The sequence below is a fragment of the Megalops cyprinoides genome, chromosome 1, assembly GCF_013368585.1.
Source record: "Megalops cyprinoides isolate fMegCyp1 chromosome 1, fMegCyp1.pri, whole genome shotgun sequence".
Classification (NCBI taxonomy): Eukaryota; Metazoa; Chordata; class Actinopteri; order Elopiformes; family Megalopidae; genus Megalops; species Megalops cyprinoides.
The window spans coordinates 1,852,501-1,870,863 of record NC_050583.1 but is presented as its reverse complement, the minus strand read 5'-3'; the positions used below and the strand labels follow the sequence as shown (position 1 = coordinate 1,870,863).

At 49.8% G+C, this 18,363-nt stretch overlaps 2 protein-coding genes across 2 annotated transcripts in view; both read left to right on the top strand.

Moving 5' to 3' along the window:
* Positions 1–4,005: 4,005 nt before the first annotated feature.
* Positions 4,006–12,507, top strand: LOC118781095 (fatty acid desaturase 6-like). The gene is made up of 6 exons (XM_036533978.1): positions 4,006–4,213; positions 7,080–7,246; positions 9,777–9,957; positions 10,215–10,402; positions 11,357–11,536; positions 12,358–12,507. Exons 1-6 carry the CDS (start codon positions 4,006–4,008, stop codon positions 12,505–12,507), a joined length of 1,074 nt encoding a protein of 357 aa, XP_036389871.1.
* Positions 12,508–17,226: 4,719 nt separating this feature from the next.
* Positions 17,227–18,363, top strand: part of trim16 (tripartite motif containing 16) — a 12,225-nt gene continuing 11,088 nt past the window's right edge. Inside the window, exon 1 of the mRNA XM_036533273.1 lies at positions 17,227–18,014. Coding sequence (XP_036389166.1) covers positions 17,322–18,014 — 693 coding nt within the window. The 5' untranslated portion in view covers positions 17,227–17,321. The remainder of the gene's footprint in view (positions 18,015–18,363) is intronic.

The window sequence follows — 18,363 nt, the reverse complement described above, 5'->3', positions numbered from 1 at the left end:
AGACTCAGAGCATGGCCTTTGCACAAACATTAAGGCAAACACGACAGGTAAAGACAGGTTATCGTAAAACAATTCAATCATAGCCAGGCTTTAGATGATTTAGATGATATTTATATATTAAAGATATTCAGATTGTCATAACATCATTTTCCTCTCTTCCGTATGATTTTAATCCAGCAAACAGAATAAGAATTATGGGTTTTAGGATTAATTTTTCAGTGGAAAACATCAACAAGCCAGCAGGACCACTTTTCACTCTACAAATCCCTCAGAGCACCAGGAGGCTGATACTGAACACATGACGGACGCATCCCTCTGATGCTGGTCACTGACTCAGCCAGTTTTGAATCCCGGTAGCAGTACTGCTTTACTGTCTGAGATACTTTGGAGCCCACGTGTTTAGCTCTTGAACACCACTTTCTGCTCATTTGAAAGACAGCTGAACTCGCACAGACGTGCAAGCGTAAAACATGTAAGGAAGTGTAAAACAGGTCTGCGTAATGCTTGCTTTGAATGTGTTCCTCAGCTTTAAAGGGGGAATGCGTGACTCCTTCTTTCTGCTCCTGTGTGGATTTCAGGTAGCATCACCTGGGTGCATCAGCTACAGTGTCCAGCTCGGCATCCGGCTCATGTCCGTTTGGATTTTTGCAGTAAACGTCTTTGCCAAGTGACAGCGGTCGCCACCTATTGCGGCTGATGATTGGTTCTGCTGGTGGTGCTGCCGTGGTGACGTCGCTCAGCCAATCAGCAGAGAGCAGATTGCCGACAGGACTCGGCCTACAGGAACAGGTCCAGTTTTGAAGCCGGAGCTGGAAGGAGCAGAAGGAACCTGCTTAGTGAGTGATGTAAGGCAGCGTTTCTGTGACTTCCGCGCTCCTGGCCACAGGAGAACTGCCCCACCCCAAGAAGCTGTATTTACTGCACCACCCCAGTGCCTGTGACTCACCGTCCTCCCACACTGACCCTGTCAGCGACTCACTGACTCACCGACTCATTGTCTCTGTGCTAACGTTGTTTACCTGTACAGTTGAACTGTGTGTGTTTTTTACCTGAGCCATCAGACCTGGCCGCCGCGGCGTTGTTGTGGCGCGGATGTTTACACCCCCGCGCTGGAGTGCGCTGTGGATCAGGAGGATGAGGAGGAGGATGAAGATGTCTTCCCTGTCACTGCACCGCTCTGTGAGGCATTAGGGCGGCGGCTCTGGCGTCTGCCCTCTTTACCTGAGAGCTAACAGCGCTCTCTCCGAGTCTGAGAGCGCCCGCTGTCCTGCAGCTAACAGCGCTCTCTCTGAGTCTGAGAGCGCCCTCTTTACCTGAGAGCTAACAGCGCTCTCTCTGAGTCTGAGAGCGCCCGCTGTCCTGAGGCTAACAGCACTCTCTCTGAGTCTGAGAGCGCCCGGTGCCCGGTGTCCTGCTGCTAACAGCGCTCTCTCTGAGTCTGAGAGCGCCCTCTTACCTGACAGCTAACAGCGCTCTCTCTGAGCCTGAGAGCGCCCGCTGTCCTGCAGCTAACAGCGCTCTCTCTGAGTCTGAGAGCGCCCGCTGTCCTGCAGCTAACAGCGCTCTCTCTGAGTCTGAGAGCGCCCGCTGTCCTGCGGCTAACAGCACTCTCTGAGCCTGAGAGCGCCCGCTGTCCTGCGGCTAACAGCGCTCTCTCTGAGTCTGAGAGCGCCCGCTGTCCTGCAGCTAACAGCACTCTCTCTGAGTCGGAGAGCGCCCGGTGCCCGGTGTCCTGCAGCTAACAGCGCTCTCTCTGAGTCTGAGAGCGCCGGGTGCCCGCTGTCCTGCGGCTAACAGCGCTCTCTCTGAGTCTGAGAGCGCCCTCTTTACCTGAGAGCTAACAGCGCTCTCTCTGAGTCTGAGAGCGCCCGCTGTCCTGCAGCTAACAGCGCTCTCTCTGAGTCTGAGAGCGCCCGGTGTCTCTGAGTCTGAGAGCGCCCGCTGTCCTGCGGCTAACAGCGCTCTCTGAGCCTGAGAGCGCCCGCTGTCCTGCGGCTAACAGCGCTCTCTCTGAGCCTGAGAGCGCCCGCTGTCCTGCACCTAACAGCACTCTCTCTGAGCCTGAGAGCGCCCGCTGTCCTGCGGCTAACAACGCTCTCTCTGAGCCTGAGAGCGCCCGCTGTCCTGCAGCTAACAGCGCTCTCTCTGAGCCTGAGAGCGCCCGCTGTCCTGCGGCTAACAGCGCTCTCTCTGAGTCTGAGAGCGCCCGCTGTCCTGCAGCTAACAGCACTCTCTCTGAGTCGGAGAGCGCTCGGTGCCCGGTGTCCTGCAGCTAACAGCGCTCTCTCTGAGTCTGAGAGCGCCGGGTGCCCGCTGTCCTGCGGCTAACAGCGCTCTCTCTGAGTCTGAGAGCGCCCGCTGTCCTGCAGCTAACAGCGCTCTCTCTGAGTCTGAGAGCGCCCGGTGTCTCTGAGTCTGAGAGCGCCCGCTGTCCTGCAGCTCTGTACAGTGAGGTTTGAGTCTTCATGGGCGACTCCTGTTTGAATCTGATGTGTTGTGTAATATGTGCATAAGATTAGCTTGATGGCTGAGATCACAATGCTTTGCCAGCACAGATAGTATAGCGCCTGCTTCCTCATACCAGCTTCATTAGCAGCTGGTTCTGGTTGAGCTACAGCAGATCATTAGCAGTCAGGAAGCTGGTAGAGTTTCATACACATTATACAGCGTGTCACATGATAGAAATGTCCTTCACAGCTGTACACAGTGTCTGTAGGGCTGTGCGTCCATTTGTCTTCCCCCACACAGTAAGTACACACTTTCCCTCCCACCCTGCAGATCTGCCAGTTTTTTACTGTATTTTTGTATGTTGTGTATTGTAAAAATGTGACCCATGATCCTCCGTACCTGTGATTAATGTTGTGCAGGGTTAGAATTTATCGCTAGGTGGTGGGGTTTCTCTGCTGAAACCCAAACAACACTTTTGTACGCTTGATTTATCAAGACAAAACATACGCCATAGGCATAGTGAATATAAAATGTTTAAATGTTTACCAGAAAGATTATTAAAATGTCTTTGTCATAACTGATGAGCGTGATGTCTGATATCTATAATTTTTCTTTTGTGCATCATGACTGTACAGTGACTGGTTGGTGTTTAGGGATGGTAGTTCGTTACAGTGGATGTATTTCAGATGGGTTAGGTAGTTACTGCATCTCGCCTCGATGCACAGCCACACCCCTAAACCAGCAGGCTCCTCCCCCTCGCTTCACTGCCCCGCCTCCTGTGCGGCAGTCCCGCCCACCTCCTCCCAGCTTGTCCCCCTTGGTGTCAGGTGACAGCCTGCTTGGAGTCCTGCCTCACTTTCTTGCTGCCAGGCCCCTCTGCACTCTCTCACGCAGAACACAGCCTTCTCTCTGTCTCTCCCTCTTTCTCCTCACAAAAGAAAAGTGTCTCAGTGCATCTCAAGCAGCCAGCACACCCCCCCCCCATCCCGTCCTCCCTGCGCTGCCCTCCCCATTCTCCTCTCCTTTCCCAGGACTTCAGCCAAGGAGAGGTGCAAGGACAGAGAGAGGAGGCAGGAGGAGCAGGGAGGGGGAGGGGGAGGGAGGAGCAGGGAGGGGGAGGGAGGAGCCCGGGGGGGGGGGGGGGGGGGGGGGGGAGCTCTGCAGCAGAGAGAGAGCCCTGCTGTCTGCAGTGTGTGTGAGGCTGTGTGAATGTGCATGCGTGTGTGTGTGTGTGTGTGTGTGTGTGCGTGTGCAGCAGAGGAACTGGACTGCCTCTCTCAGCAGGCGTTTGCTCAGTTCTGCTGCAGACTCAGCCAAAGGAAGGTGCAGCTGCCGAAAGCCCACTGAGGACTGCAGCGGGACCGGGAGGAGGAGGAGGAGGAGGAGGAGGAGGAGGAGGAGGAGGAGGAGGAGGAGGGGTGCAGGGCCGGGCCTTCGCCCCAGGATCGGCCCATCAGGGTGCGCGAGGGGCGGCAGGGAGGGGGGGGGCACGGTGCGGTGTGAGCAGCACTTCAGACGGATCTCTCTGGAGTTCTGAGCGTCTGCGGCGGGATCGGCATGCAGGGGGACGCGGGGGAGGGGAGTCAGCGGGGGGACGAGGGGGCCGCGGGGGCCGCGGGGGCCGCGGGGGGCGGGGAGGATAAGGGCAGCCTGATGATGGAGCTGACGCGCATGGTGCAGCGGGAGGTGAGGCACAGCAGCTGGTGGGAGAGGCAGGGCATCGACTGCGCCATCCTGACGGCTGCCTTCGCCGCCCTCCCTGCAGGTAAGACACCTGCTGCAGGTAACCTCCGCTCCTCTCTCACCTGCGCCCTGCACGCACACACACACACGCACACACAAACACACACACAGCCTCACACACACACACACCGCACACCACACCTGCCAACACTCGGCTACCACATGCATGCTATGTAGAGGTCACCTGAGGTCGCGAGAGACTGCTTTGCAGACCCTTGTACAGTGTATTGAATCTGACACACTACAGCGCTGAAATTCTGCCTGGCCCTCAAAGAGTTAAAAATGAGCCCGACGTTAAAAATTGCACGACACAGCAGGTCAAACTGTAGTGTTAGCTACACTCACTGCTGCTAAATGTGCTGAAAGATATTTATTATCAGTGGAGAGATATGGAGAGATGTTTCTTTTATTATCAGTGTTTTTGTCATGGCTGTTGTCACCAATGTGATATATCTCTGTTTTGCAAAATATCTAATGAAGCATCTTTTCTGCAGCTTCGTTTTTGTCATTCTCGGCTCAGAGGGGGAATTTGCTCTATCCACTGTTTTGCTTAGTCCTCAAGTCTGTTTTAATTCTAAAACGTAATAACAATAAAATGAGAATGAAAAATTATTGTGTGAGAATGGCATAAATGCAGAAAGCTTGTGATAAAACAGTGCTTCAGCACATAGTGCCTCCTTACATTCATCGCTCAAAAACACAGCACAGTCCCCCGTAGCAGCTACATTGAACTCTCCCCATAATCTTAAAACCTGAAGTTATGCTCTTAAAGTATTAAGCCCCTTTCCATCAAACTGTTTTTAGAAAATTATTTTTAGAAAGCTATTGCTTTGAAGCCACATATAGCCAGAGCAAACTCCTGCCAGGTCTGTGTGGCGGTGCGGAGCAGCACTGCCCCTAGTGGCTGATCACTTCCACACGTGACGCCTGGAATTTGAATGGCTCATTGAGGTCCAGCCAGCTCCCTATGACTGCATGCTGGATACCTGCATGCTGCTGGTGCCCTTTTAATCCCCCTGACTCTACATACTCCTGCTCATGCTCACTGTGCAATAGCTGTATATAACACAACGCAATAGCTGTCCGTAGCAAATTGTTACACAGACCCACAGCCTGCACCCCTGTACACTTTAACTTGTTTTGATGCTGTCAAATCCTAGATTTAGCGCACCACGCTACCAGTCATCTATGTGGAAATATTGGTACAAGTGTCTTTTATAAGAAGTGCAATACTCCTTTTTTATATATGTTGTATGTTATGTCTGTGTGGACCTTGAGTCTCACAAATAAAGGTGATGATGATGATGATGATGATTGTGCAGTAGCTGTTAACTTATTGTACCGTGTCTGTTCATATTTATTTTTTGTAAACCTCCTTCATTCCATCCGTGCTCCACGTGTGTGTCCTCCATTGCTCTTGTATTGCTCTTACTGTTGGATGGCATTTGCTGTTGTCACCTTGAAAATCAGTGTATGAACGCAGTATGAGAGACACTGGAACCAGAGTCAGATTCCCTGTATGCGTAATATAATAGTAATCTGCATAGTTGGCCGATAAACTCTGATTCTGAATCTGATACGCCTACTGCATTATGTGCAAAAAATAACAGTCTTGACCATACGTAGTTGTCAGAAGGTGACTGCATAACCCAGTCTGGGGTACTTCCAAAACCTTGTCAAGGACGTCTCATGTTGATTGGTCTGTTGAGAAAGATTATGTTATATTGCAGTTCTGGCAGAAAGACAGACGCTAAATATGAGAGTAGGATCATCCCTGAAGTCTCAGGAGATATTCTGCCGGAAAATGGCGTAAATGAAGGTCGCTTCGAAGCAGAAATGTAAGCTATTTAGCCGATAAAATTCAACATTAATCCCGCTGACATCACCGCTGCCCGAAGACCAATCAGCATGAGATCTCCTTAATTTGTTTTTGGCGATAGCCTGGACTGGATTATGCCACCGTCGCTCACTGGAATGGAAGAGGCTTATCGCCCCGGGGGGTGAAGAGAGGCGGGGGGGTCGGGGGCCGTGGAGGCCTGGGGTCCGAGGATGTTTCCCATCAGCCCCTGCTGTGCCGTCACGCACCTGCTCTCTGCTCCAGAAGGAGGAGGGTCCTAGCACGGGTGTGTCGGTTTACCCCTTGTTTTTCTCTGGTTGTCATGGATCCTGGCTACCGGAAGGCTCTATCTGTAAGGACAGTGTTGGGGTGTAAAATATTCTTCGTCTCGGCCCTGTGGGTGAAGGTCTGCTTTCAGCGAAACACATACTCACCCAGGGGGCGGGGCCAGCAGAGGGCCACCTTGCACCCTGAGTGTGTGTGTGTGTGTGTGTATGTGTGTGTGTGTGTGTGTGCAGAGTGTGTTAGCAGTGTTTGATGTGGGTCAGACTCAGATTCTGTGAAACACACTGAATTGCAGATGTGCTAAATTTGCACTGGCACCTGGCAAGGTCACTCGAGTCATAATGCACCTAATCCAATGACAGCCGAAAGAAAATGTTCTAACCACCTTAATCTTGTTTCAGATATGACGAATGAGACTGAAACACAGCACTGTGAGATTTCCTTTGCTCAGTGGCTGTAATATCAGTTTGATTTTCACTCCAAGCTCTGAAGTAATATTACACTGTGAGGAGCTTCACTGGGTCATGAAAGCACTCTCTTTTCCGTTTGGGAAGGAGACCCTTCACCACTTCTCCTTCATACCGTTGCTGCCTCTTTCCATGCTGTCACTGAACTGTCTGATGAATCCTGCTGCGTGTCGTTCTCCACCTACCTGACTCAAACTGCCCCACCCATCTGTTTACCTACCCTCTGTCCCTTGGCTCTGCCCCCCATCCCTCTGTCCTACCCCACCCCCACTCCTCCACACCCCTCTTTTCCCCCCCAGCCTTCCTCCTGCTGGGGTCGTCCCAGGCGCTGCCGTTTACACTAGGAGTGCTGGTGATGGGGACGGCCCACGCCATCATCACCATCAAAGGGACACATCTGGCCAGCCACGGGGCGCTAAGCGAGTCCCAGGCCTGGGGGGAGGTCTGGGCCGTGTTCTTCATCGAGGTGAGAGAGAGAGAGAGAGGGAGAGAGAAGGAGAGAGAGAGAGAGAGAGAGAGGGAGAGAGGGAGAGAGAGAGAGCGGGAGAGAGAGGGAGAGAGAGAGAGAGAGAGGGAGAGAGGGAGAGAAAGAGAGAGAGAGAGGGAGAGAGGGAGAGAGAAATAGAGCAGCCAGCTGTGATAACTTTGAGTGTGAGGTTGTAATGATTATATACTGTGAATAGCATGTATTTTTGCATGTTATCCATTTATAAAGGTGAATGTTCACTGCTGTGGTTGAGGTTGAGGTTGGCAGTGCCCCAACAGGATTCACATCAGCAACCCCCTAAAGGAGCCCAGCTCCTGTACCGGTTTGACACCCAGCGTACCTTCCCCACAGAGGCTAATGGGCACTATCAGGAGTTATGACTGTTCACTGGTGTGGTATCTCTGCTTATCTCAGCCTCCCACGGCTGCTAGCTCTTTCACAACCGGAAGCTTGCGTTATCCACGGGGCCGAAACCATGCCCGGCGTTACAGCTCACCTCAGGCTGAGCTTTTTATTTTGTCTGAGATCCCTCGTGCTTGCTGCGTTCTGACACGTCTCAGACTTCTCTGGAGCAAATGGCACTTGCCGTCTCAAAGCTACAGCGCTGTGGGGACCCGTGTGCAGGAGTCTGTGAGGCGTTCCTGCCGTGACTACTGGATTCTTCTGATTCATTCTCTCTTGCAGTTCAATTTCCCAGTCTTTTTTTCATAGAGGCCAAATTTCCCTCATTCACAGGGAATATAAGATGTACATTACCAACCACCTCTCTCATCCTACAAACATAATAAGAGAATGTTACATGACAGCCTTCAGTTGTTATCCTGTCTCAGCTAAGTGTTTTCCTGTTATGCTCCTGCAGTGCTCTGGTCTGTCTCTCTATTTGTTTAAGAAGATTTTTTTTTTTTTATAATTTACATGTTTGTCTGTATACTTCTGATGTCTGTCTGTCTGTTTGTTTGTCTGTCTGTCCACTTGTTCGGAAACAATTGTAATCCCAGTTTCTGTGTGTGTGTGCAGTGGTGGTTTTAGCTTGTATGGCGCCCTGGGCTAACCCCCCCCCCCCCCCCCCCCCCCAAACTGCACTAACTGTAATTTTTATTCAAACATTTGGAACAACACAAATACAAAGAAATAATCGTGACATTTAAAACTATATAGATATAAAAATATATAGAAAAATAACACTCATAAATGTCAAAAAGAAGAATACGCTGTGTGTTTTAAATAGATGTTAGGTGGATTAGCAAGCAAACGAGTTTTGAACCTGGGTTCTTACTACTCACTACCAACCCCTTACTAGTTAGGCTGTAATCGTTTTGTTGCAGGCTACACACATTATCATGATGAAACTGTGTGAAATTATATCCACTGTTATGTAAGCTAGTTGGACAGAAAACGGAATATTGTTGCCCTATGTGTAATAGCTTAGCAAGCAACATAGCAACATAGGCTAACAAACATAAGTTTTATACTAGCCTATTTCATTACATGCATAATATTATACTCATAAAGAGATGACATACCTGCATACATGCTCGTAAAGAGATGACGTAGCTGCATACCTTTATCTTTTGTGCATTTCTCCTCTTCTTCTTTCCTCTTTTTCCTAAACTGGGTACCTGATGCCTTAGACCTATTATAATCCATTTGTGTTGATTTGGCACTCGAGCAATACATTCCCCATCCCCCAACACTGTCAACCAAGAGTCAAGACTAAACCCATTCACCTTGGTGGTGTGCAGACTGGTTTTATATTATTCTTAACAATTTTGCACAAACCAGAAAAAAATGCAACAATATGTCAGTGAAATTATATATTCACAGTATTATGAATGAATTGTGGTTTATTTGGTAACATTTCGTAGTGTAACTGATTTTACTGATTACATTAGTACTGTACAAAGTTAGAGGTGCACTATTTGATAGATTCCCCCGCTCCCCCTACCTCGGGCTTCCAGTGGGGAGACCTGAGGTCAGCCTACCCCTGCCCGCCTCCCCATCTCGTACTTCTGAGTGGGAGACCTTCCAGGCAGTAGCCTGCCTAGCTCATAAACTAGAATCAGGGCGCCCACTCCGACAAGGTGAATTGACCCCCACGGTGATACGGTGACGTGATGTGCAAATGAGCGCTAGAAAACTGATCGCGCAAATGTCACCATTCCGCCCCAGCCGCCCCCGGCAAGAAGCTGCCCTGGGCGGCTGCCCATGTCGCCCATACCTAAATCCGCCACTGTGTGTGTGAGTGTGTGTGCGTGTGAGAGAGTGTGTGTGTTTGTGTGTGTGTTTGTGTGTGAGAGTGTGTGTGAGTGTGAGTGAGTGAGTGTGTGTGTGTGTGTGTGTGTGTGTGTGTGTTTGTGTGTGTGCGTGTGTGTGAGTGTGTGTGTTTGTGAGAGAATGAGTGTGAGTGAGTGAGTGAGTGAGTGAGTGTGTGTGTGTGTGTGTGTGTGTGTGTGTCTGTGTCCCGGTGCTGTTGTAATGTCAGCGTCTTTCTGTCTGTCTGTCTGTGCAGGTGTGTGGTTCTTTCACTGCGAGGGCAGGTATCCACGCCCATGTTAAGATGCACCACGCCCACACCAACGTGATTGGGCTGGGCGACTCCAGCACCTGGCGCCTCCCCTTCCTGCCGCGCACCGTCTACCTGTTTCTCGCCCCCCTCGCCGTGCCCATCATCACCCCCCTGGTGGCAATAGGTATGAGGCTGGGGTGTGGCCTGGGCGTGATCAGGGCGTGGTCAGGGTGTGGCCAGGGAGGGGAATGTTCCATTTTGGAATGGCTCTGTTCTGTGACCCATACCTCTTCATAAGCATTGTTCAGTCTTTCAACAAAATTAGCAGGACCATCTCGTCATCTTTAATTTAGATATCTATATCAAATTAGGAATTGATTGTTCAGTTCATTATTAAGTGTAATTTTGGTGTATTTATTCCCCCCTCGCCCCCCCCCGCAGGTCAGCTGCGTGGGCAGTGCTGGGTGCTGTGTGTACGCACGGTGCTGATGGTGTCGTTGGGTCTGTACTCGCAGTACTGGCTGCTGATCCATGTTTCTGGGTTCCAGTCCCCGTGCAGCACCCTACTCTGCATGCTGCTGTGCAGAGCTCTCTACTCACTGCCCTACATCCACGTCAACATCTTCCAGGTGGGTCTGACATACACACACACACACACACGCATACACACACACACACACGCACACAAACACACTCACACACACACACACATGTACTCATACACACACTCACACACACACACACACAACAAACACACTCTCTCACCACACACACACACGCACACACACACACACACACGCACACACACGCACACACACACAGGCACACAACCACACATACACATGCACACGCATACACACGCACACACACACACGTACACAACCACACACACACACACACACACACGCATACACACACGCATACACACACACACTCACACACACACACACAGAGTCCAGATCAGGCAACAGAAACACAGAGGCACAGTAGGGTTGTGAGAGCCCACAGGGAGTCTTTGAGCTGGAGTCTATTGTGTATTATAGGAACACAATCATGCCTTTGTTATTGTTGTGGTTTCATTTTTTGGGAGGGGAGGATGAAAGGGTCTGTGTAGCTGCAGAGTGGGCCGTTTCCCAGGACAGAGCCCTGGACCCCCTCAGGACCCCTTCCCCCCCAACCTGTGTCGGTGGGCTGGGCCACTGCCTTTCATGTCCTGTGAGAAACCCCTTCCCTGACTGTGGGACCCATCACTGCACCTCCTGCTGTGTGTACGCGTGCGTGTGTGTGTGGATCCCCTTTTAATTTTAGGAGACCACTCTAATGCACCTTTCATAGATATCTTATGACCAGATGTCTGGCTCTTGTGTTCCTTCCTTTCCTCATCCACAGTTCCAGTTGGTATCTGAACTGCTACAGCAATGAAACAGCACAGAGTTGAATATCTGCTCTGTTTATAGAATATCCATGGTGCTGCTGCCTCCTTGACCCATTCTGATCCTCCAACCATCCCTACCCCTCCCATGTTCTGCTGGCCCCTCCTCCTGTGGTGATGTCACGGTGCTCCTCCCTTCCGCATTTTTTAGCACATTGGGCTTCCCATGTTCTCCCCAACCCGGAGGCCCAAACGGATCTACCAGATGACCCACGGGGTGCTGAACCTGCCACGGAACCCACTGCTGGACTGGACCTTTGGACACTCTCTCATCAGCTGCCATGTGGAACACCACCTTTTCCCCTTTCTGTCTGACCACATGTGTCTGAAGGTACCCTTTCCCCACTGTAGAGCTGGAACCTGGCCGGCTCAGTATAGCCCTTTCCCACTGTAGAGCTGGAACCTGGCTGGCTCAGTATAGCCCTTTCCCACTGTAGAGCTGGAACCAGGCTAGCTCATTATACCCCTATCCCACTGTAGAGCTGGAACCAGGCTAGCTCATTATACCCACAGCTGTTGAAATAAATGTTATGTAAGTTAGTTAAGGTGCTGTGGCTCCTATCCTAAGCAGAATCGTGTAAATGCTGTGTCTTTTAGCAAGGTGATGAACCCAAATGGCTTCAGCAAACATCCAGCTATTTAATTATGATTATGTAAAAATCTAATAATTTATTCATTAACATCAAGCCAGTGTAGCATAGTGGTTAAGGAGCAGGACTTGTAACCGAAAGGTTGCCGGTTCAATCCCCGCTGGGACACTGCTGCTGTACCCTTGGGCAAGGTACTTAACCCACAGTTGCCTCAGTAAAATATCCAGCTGTGTAAATGGATAACATTGTAAAGAACTGTATCCTATGTAAGTCGCTTTGGATAAAAGCGTCTGCCAAATGAATAAATGTAAATGTATTTCTCTTGCCTGGCCCCTAGGACACACCATCTCAGCTAATCTCCGTTAATGGGGTTAACCTACTTCGTTGCACCCCCACCGTGCAATGACAATAAAGTCTATTCTATTCTATTCTATTCTAATACCTCACTATTTTCTCTCTCTCTCACTGTCTCTCCACCTCAATCCCATTCTCACTTTCTCGCTTTCTTTTACCCTGTCTCTACCCCCCTTCTCTTCTCTTCTCCCCCCCCACCTCTGTACAGGTGAAGCCAGTAGTCTCCAGGTATCTGAGAGAGAAGAAGCTGCCGTATCAGGAGGACAGTTACCTGTCCCGCCTCTGCCTCTTCTTTCAAAAGTACCAAGAGCTGATGGTGTATGCCCCACCCATCACGGAGCTGGTGGGGGTGCAGTGATGGGGAGGGGCAGTGATGGGGGGGCAGTGATGGGGGGGGGCAGTGATGGGGGTGCGGGCAGTGATGGGGGGATTAGTATGTCTGGCTACAGGGCGGAGTGCCTTAGCACACACTCTGCTGCACACACGCTTCCTGCTAACGTTGCCGTCGTGATCAGGTCCAGCAAAGGTTATGGCTGGAGTTTGACTCGGGGATTTTTATCTGATCTAAACACAATGGAGACGATGGCTGGGGTGGGGGGGGGGGGGGGGGCAGAGGGGATCAGACTGAGGGCTTTATCTTCCTGAAAGGGGTTAATGAAGCGGACCGCAGAGGCTGTCTCAGACTCACACAGTGTCTGCAGAGCACGCGGGTGCAACCTGATTAAGAGTCAGATTCACAGCGGTGCCATTGGGCGTATGACTCACAGAGTCACTGACACATGGAACAGATCACTGGGATTCACAGCTGTAGCAGAGACACCTGGAGTGTTCGTGACCGGGCTTGATGCGGCTCTGGGAACACGCTAGGCTACAGGGAGAATGAAGAGCTTAGCTGAGCTGAATGGCCTGTTCTTACTGCTAAACTCCTTATGTTCCCGCTGCAAACACATGCAGCAGGCCGTAGCTGGAGCCATTCCTCCTTACTGTGGTCCTCAGCTCCGACCTGCGGTCACACCCTTCTCTGGGGGTGGGAGTAGGGGGTTGGGGGGGGCACCAGCTTTACCCAGAACCAATGAGTCAGCTGCCTGTTTCCAGCGAGGCCTGTTGCCTTGTCCCTAATAACTCACAGAGCCACGGATGCGATAGCTGCAGCTGAAGTTTGTGTCAGCAGGTCTATTCCAGCAGCCTAGCAGGTTACAGGTTTCTCATATTTACACACAATTAAGCGCTGTAGTGAATTCTAAATCTAGCAATAGCTAGCACAGTAGTATTGGTTTCAGCTAAACATGCAGTGCTTTACCTAACAATGCGGGGGTCCGTTTAGCTGCACTTAAAGGAAGCAAGAGAATTTCTGTCCATTTCTAATCTCAAATTTAGAATCACCAGTCTCTATATTCTGTTGGCATTGCTGGTGTGTTCGGATTTTCTGTGTTCATCACATATAGAGGTCATGATGTGTCTAAATTTTCCTCCTCCTCAGATGAACAGATGATCTGAAAGGAGGGGTTTTATTCAGTGTGAAAACTGTCTTGTGGATTTCATTTCCTGGGGTGTACTATGACATTGGGCCACAAGGACCAAAATGACAAATGTGGATTCAGAAACAAAAACATAGATTCTGCACAAACACAAATATATAACTATTACCAAATTCTATGAACATATAACTATAACCAGGGGCAGAGCCGATGGCTCATTGCAGTGGGGGCGAGGACCTGTAGTGGGCATTTATACAGCCTATTTTAGGCATTATGGAGTTGCAAGACAGATCCGAGGGGAAACTTATGGAGACGGAAGGGCGGAACGGAGAGAAATGCGGATTACAATCAATACTATTTCAGCACACCTCAGTGCGTGAGACCTTTTTTAAATACCGCGGCTCCGTCAGCAGTGACGGTGATGGGAAATAAAAAAAGACAGCTGGCGATCACCTAGTTCCTACTTTGGAACTCGAACAGAGGGTGTAATTTTTCTGTTTGTACACTTACACAAGGATACTGGACAGCGAATAAAGTTTTCTGTAACTCTATTGTGACTCTGCTCATTCAAATTAAATATCGCGGCGAGAAACTTAGCTAGGGGTCGGTCGAAACCATTACGCCCACCGTCTGACTTTTTATTTTTTTGTCGCAATCAAGACACACAAACAAACTTTATTCAAAATATTCAACTAAACAACAAAAATGCATGTTCAGTCAGGCAGATTGGGCCCAAGGTGGGCCCCTTTGTAAGTGGAAGAACCGTGGGCCCGGGGCAGCCGCACCCTCTGCCCCCCCCCACTCGCTCCACTACAGACCATAACTATTTTATGGTTTAATTTTATTATTTATTTTATTTTATGGTTCTATAACCAAATGCTACAATGTAGGGGCATTGCAATTAATGTGTGAAGGTCAGGTTAATGTTACTCTTCCAACCCAACCACCAAAGAAAACTGCTAGGCTAATTTGTTTATGTTCTCTTTCTGTCAAATACTAGTACACAAGAACATGCTATGCTGATGTGATCACAGAGTAAAGAGAGACTGTTAAACAGGCCCATTGAATCCAGACCCCCTGCAGTTCACACCCTTTACTGGTCCAGATTGACTGATTAACAGGCAACTAACAGCCTATTCTCATGCGCCCGAGCTCCCCACCCCCTCCACCCGTATCTGAACTCCCCCTTACAGTTTATCACATCTGAGTTCTGTATCCGTTAAACATGCACTGTTTCAAAACGAAGCAGTCTCTTCACATTGACCTGGAGCTGCAAAATGTCTAAACACAAATCACAATAGTTGTTTTCTAAATATGTGAAAAGTAAAGGGCATGTACTACTATCTAACCTGTTACATTTCTTAGCCATTGAGATTATGAAAGTGATACAATCAACATTGAGCTGTCTTTTTTTTTCTAGAGCAAAATGTATGTTTGTTGAAAAAAATACTGTGTGGTTATGCAAAGCAATAGAAGAATTACATGATTTTAATTGATAAGCAGCAATTTAAGCCCAACTAAAACCTTTACAAATTGTATAAGCTTTTAAAAAGTATGAAACTATGGTGACCATCTTTAGCAATTGGGTAATAAACAGAAAGTGAAAAACACATTTAAAAATGTGGTTTTTATTATAAATATGTTATAAATATTTACAGATTTACAGTGCTTATTTTATGGCATTGTTACCAGCTTAGTTGGAGCTACGCACCGTTATTATGTGATTATTTGTCTTCTTAAAGATTGTGGATTGAAAAGTTGATGGCGCAGTGATGATTTCAAAATGAAGGGTTTCGTGCAGCGCAGTCAAACGAGTGTTAAATGACCACATGATGCGGACACAGGTGGATCTGTTTGCAGAGTTGTGATCTGTTTGGAGAAAGTGAGGCCCATGAGATCCCAGCACAGCAGTTAGTATCAACACTGTACCACTCGGCATTACTGATGTCTGGGATTTTGAAGACGTTTTATTCTCGGCTGTTTGTGTTGGGGCGTGCACTCGTGCTCTTTGGGTGCACGGGAACGCACGGGCGGAGGTTAGGGGTGTCACTGCTGACCCACAGCAGCTCACCTGGTGTACTCAGGTGACTTTATTACTCCAATGGGACAATCGCCATTAGTGTTCAACTATATATAGTTAAACTTGTAGTATAACTATATAGTTATTTACTTCTACTGTACTGTTTAGTTCAGGACAATGAAAATATGCTGGACTAGAGTTAGTAATAACAATGTATAATTAATATACAGAAAGTATACCACAGGCAGTACAGAAAATGTGTGGCTTTGGAGATAAGCCTGTTTTCTGAGTGGATTTTATCTGTGGCTGGCTATCCCATGCAAGCTCTCTCTGTAACTGTTCCCTGCTGGACTGTGCAAATAAACCCAGAGCAGAATAGATCTGAACTGACAATGTATCAGATCAGGGGAGACAATGCTAGAACCACATCCTGTTTCCTGAAATCACAGAGTTGTTGTCCTGATATGTGTTACTCCTCTGTCTGTTGACCATGAGAAGGCTGTTCATTAAAAATGCAAAATCATATCAGACTAACTCCATATGTGTGCTTTGTGCTGTTATTTGTGATCTTGTGTGCTTCCTTGGGTCACTCGTGTGTTGTAACGTGCTTCCTGTCAGTGGTCATGCTGTGCTATGTGACATGTTTCATCATGATGAAGTTACCCACAATCCCCCTGGAACAGTGACCTCTGGGAAGGGTTACCTGGAGCTCCTTCAGGAAAAACGAGACTGCTGAATATCACAGGAGAAAGGGCTCATACTGCTTTGCTTTGTATGTGTACCCAGTTCACAGAGAATGCCTGCTGGAGATGGTTTCTTGGTGAAATGACAGCGGTGAGTTAGGACTTCAGTTTAATGTCTCATCTGAAACTTGCTGTCCTGTGCAGCAAAGGTCAGCACTGCACTGAGACATTGGATTGTACACTGGCCTCCAGTGGTCACATCATGGTAACAGTGTTATCAGTTTGCATCAGGGCCTGCATCGCTGCTCTGAAACACTCTAAGGGTTGCTTGTGATGTGGCATCACTAGGTGGCAGCAAAGAGCCAGTTTGTGTCACTCAAATCTCGGCTAACCTCTCCCCTCTCTTTTATGCTTCCAAGCAAAACATGAGAAAAAAAACATGTTCTTGTGCTCCATCTGACAATGCATGTACAGCCGTCAATATGTTATTGTCCTGTGGAGATGCTATCGCTGCTGTCGGCCAGGAAATGTGAAAACTGCTCAAAATTGTCAGGAAAAAAGTGATCTATCAGTGTCTGAGACATGCCAGACACACTTGCCAGGCGGTGAAACATGGTACAGTAATGGGGAGGTCCTAGACAGGGTATCAAAACCAAAAACTTCTCTCATCTGCATTCTGGAAGTTTGATTTTTTCAAAGAGGGACGTTCTTACGTTCTAAAAACAGGTCTACCGTCCTCCTCTCCCTGCTGGCTCCGCCCAGCTGCTTCCTCTGCCATATATGGAGCTCCATGTAGGGGAGGGAGGGAGAGAGGGCGGGGACAGAGAGCAGAAGTATGAGACACTCGCATACTTTAGGTGTGGTTTGTACTCTGGGCTCTCCTTATTGTGCCGAGATCTCAGGTCTGTCAGAGTCAGTCTGCCTGAACGAAGGAGCGGGTGAGTGAGTGAGAGAGAGGGAGAGAGAGCAAGGAAACAAAGCCGGGGGAATCATGTCTGACGCCGAACCAGCCCTGCCCCAGGACCAGACCGGCTGCGCTGTCTGCTCGGCGCCCATGAAGGCCCCCCCGCCCTGCGGCCACCAGGTGTGTGCGTCCTGCCTGGGAGGGGGGGGCTGTCCCAGGTGCCAGAGCCCCGACCCCTCCCGGCTGAACGGGACAGGAGAGGGGGACGACGGGGACCTCTCTGTTATCAGCACAGAGGAGCAGGGGAAGGTGGAGTCAGACCCCAAGAGCGCGGATGAGGCCAAGATACAGGAGGACCTGCGGGAACCGGAGGACCCCGAAAAACCAGAGGACCCCGAAAAAGCGGAGGACCCTGAAAAAGCGGAGGCCCCCAAAGAAGCGGGGCCCGGTGAGGAGGTGGGGGAGGCCCCCCCAGGGCCGGACGATGTGGTGTGCGACTCCTGCATCGAGGCCCCCCGCCGGGCGCTCAAATCCTGCCTCACCTGCATGGTGTCGTACTGCCAGGCTCACCTGCGCCCCCACCTGGAGAACCCCAAATTCCAGAACCACCGGCTGGTGGAGCCGCTGAGGGACATCGAGAGGCGCACCTGCGAGGCCCACAGGCGGCCACTGGAGCTGTACTGCCATGCCGACGCCTGCTGCCTCTGCCAGGACTGTGCCAGCGATGAGCACCACGGCCACAACACCCTGCCCGTCAGAGACGCCCGCCGGGACATCGAGGTACACACACACACACAAACACACACAAACACACACACACACAAACACACACACACACACACACATACACACACACACACTCATACACACACACGCACACACACACACACACACACACACACACACACGCATACACACACACACACACACACACACACACACACACACACACAAAGACACACACACAAACACACACACACATACACTCATACACACACACTCACCCACTCACACACACACTCATACACACACTCACACACACACAGACACACACACACACACGCACACACTCATACACACACACTCACACACACACACACACACACTCACGCATACACTCATACACACA

Coding starts and splice junctions, on each gene's coding strand:
- LOC118781095 (XM_036533978.1), top strand. CDS start 4,006: ATGCAGGGGGACGCGGGGGAGGGGAGTCAGCGGGGGGACGAGGGGGCC. Junction 10,403..11,356: donor TCCACGTCAACATCTTCCAG/GTGGGTCTGACA, acceptor CGCATTTTTTAG/CACATTGGGCTTCCCATGTT. Junction 11,537..12,357: donor CTGACCACATGTGTCTGAAG/GTACCCTTTCCC, acceptor ACCTCTGTACAG/GTGAAGCCAGTAGTCTCCAG.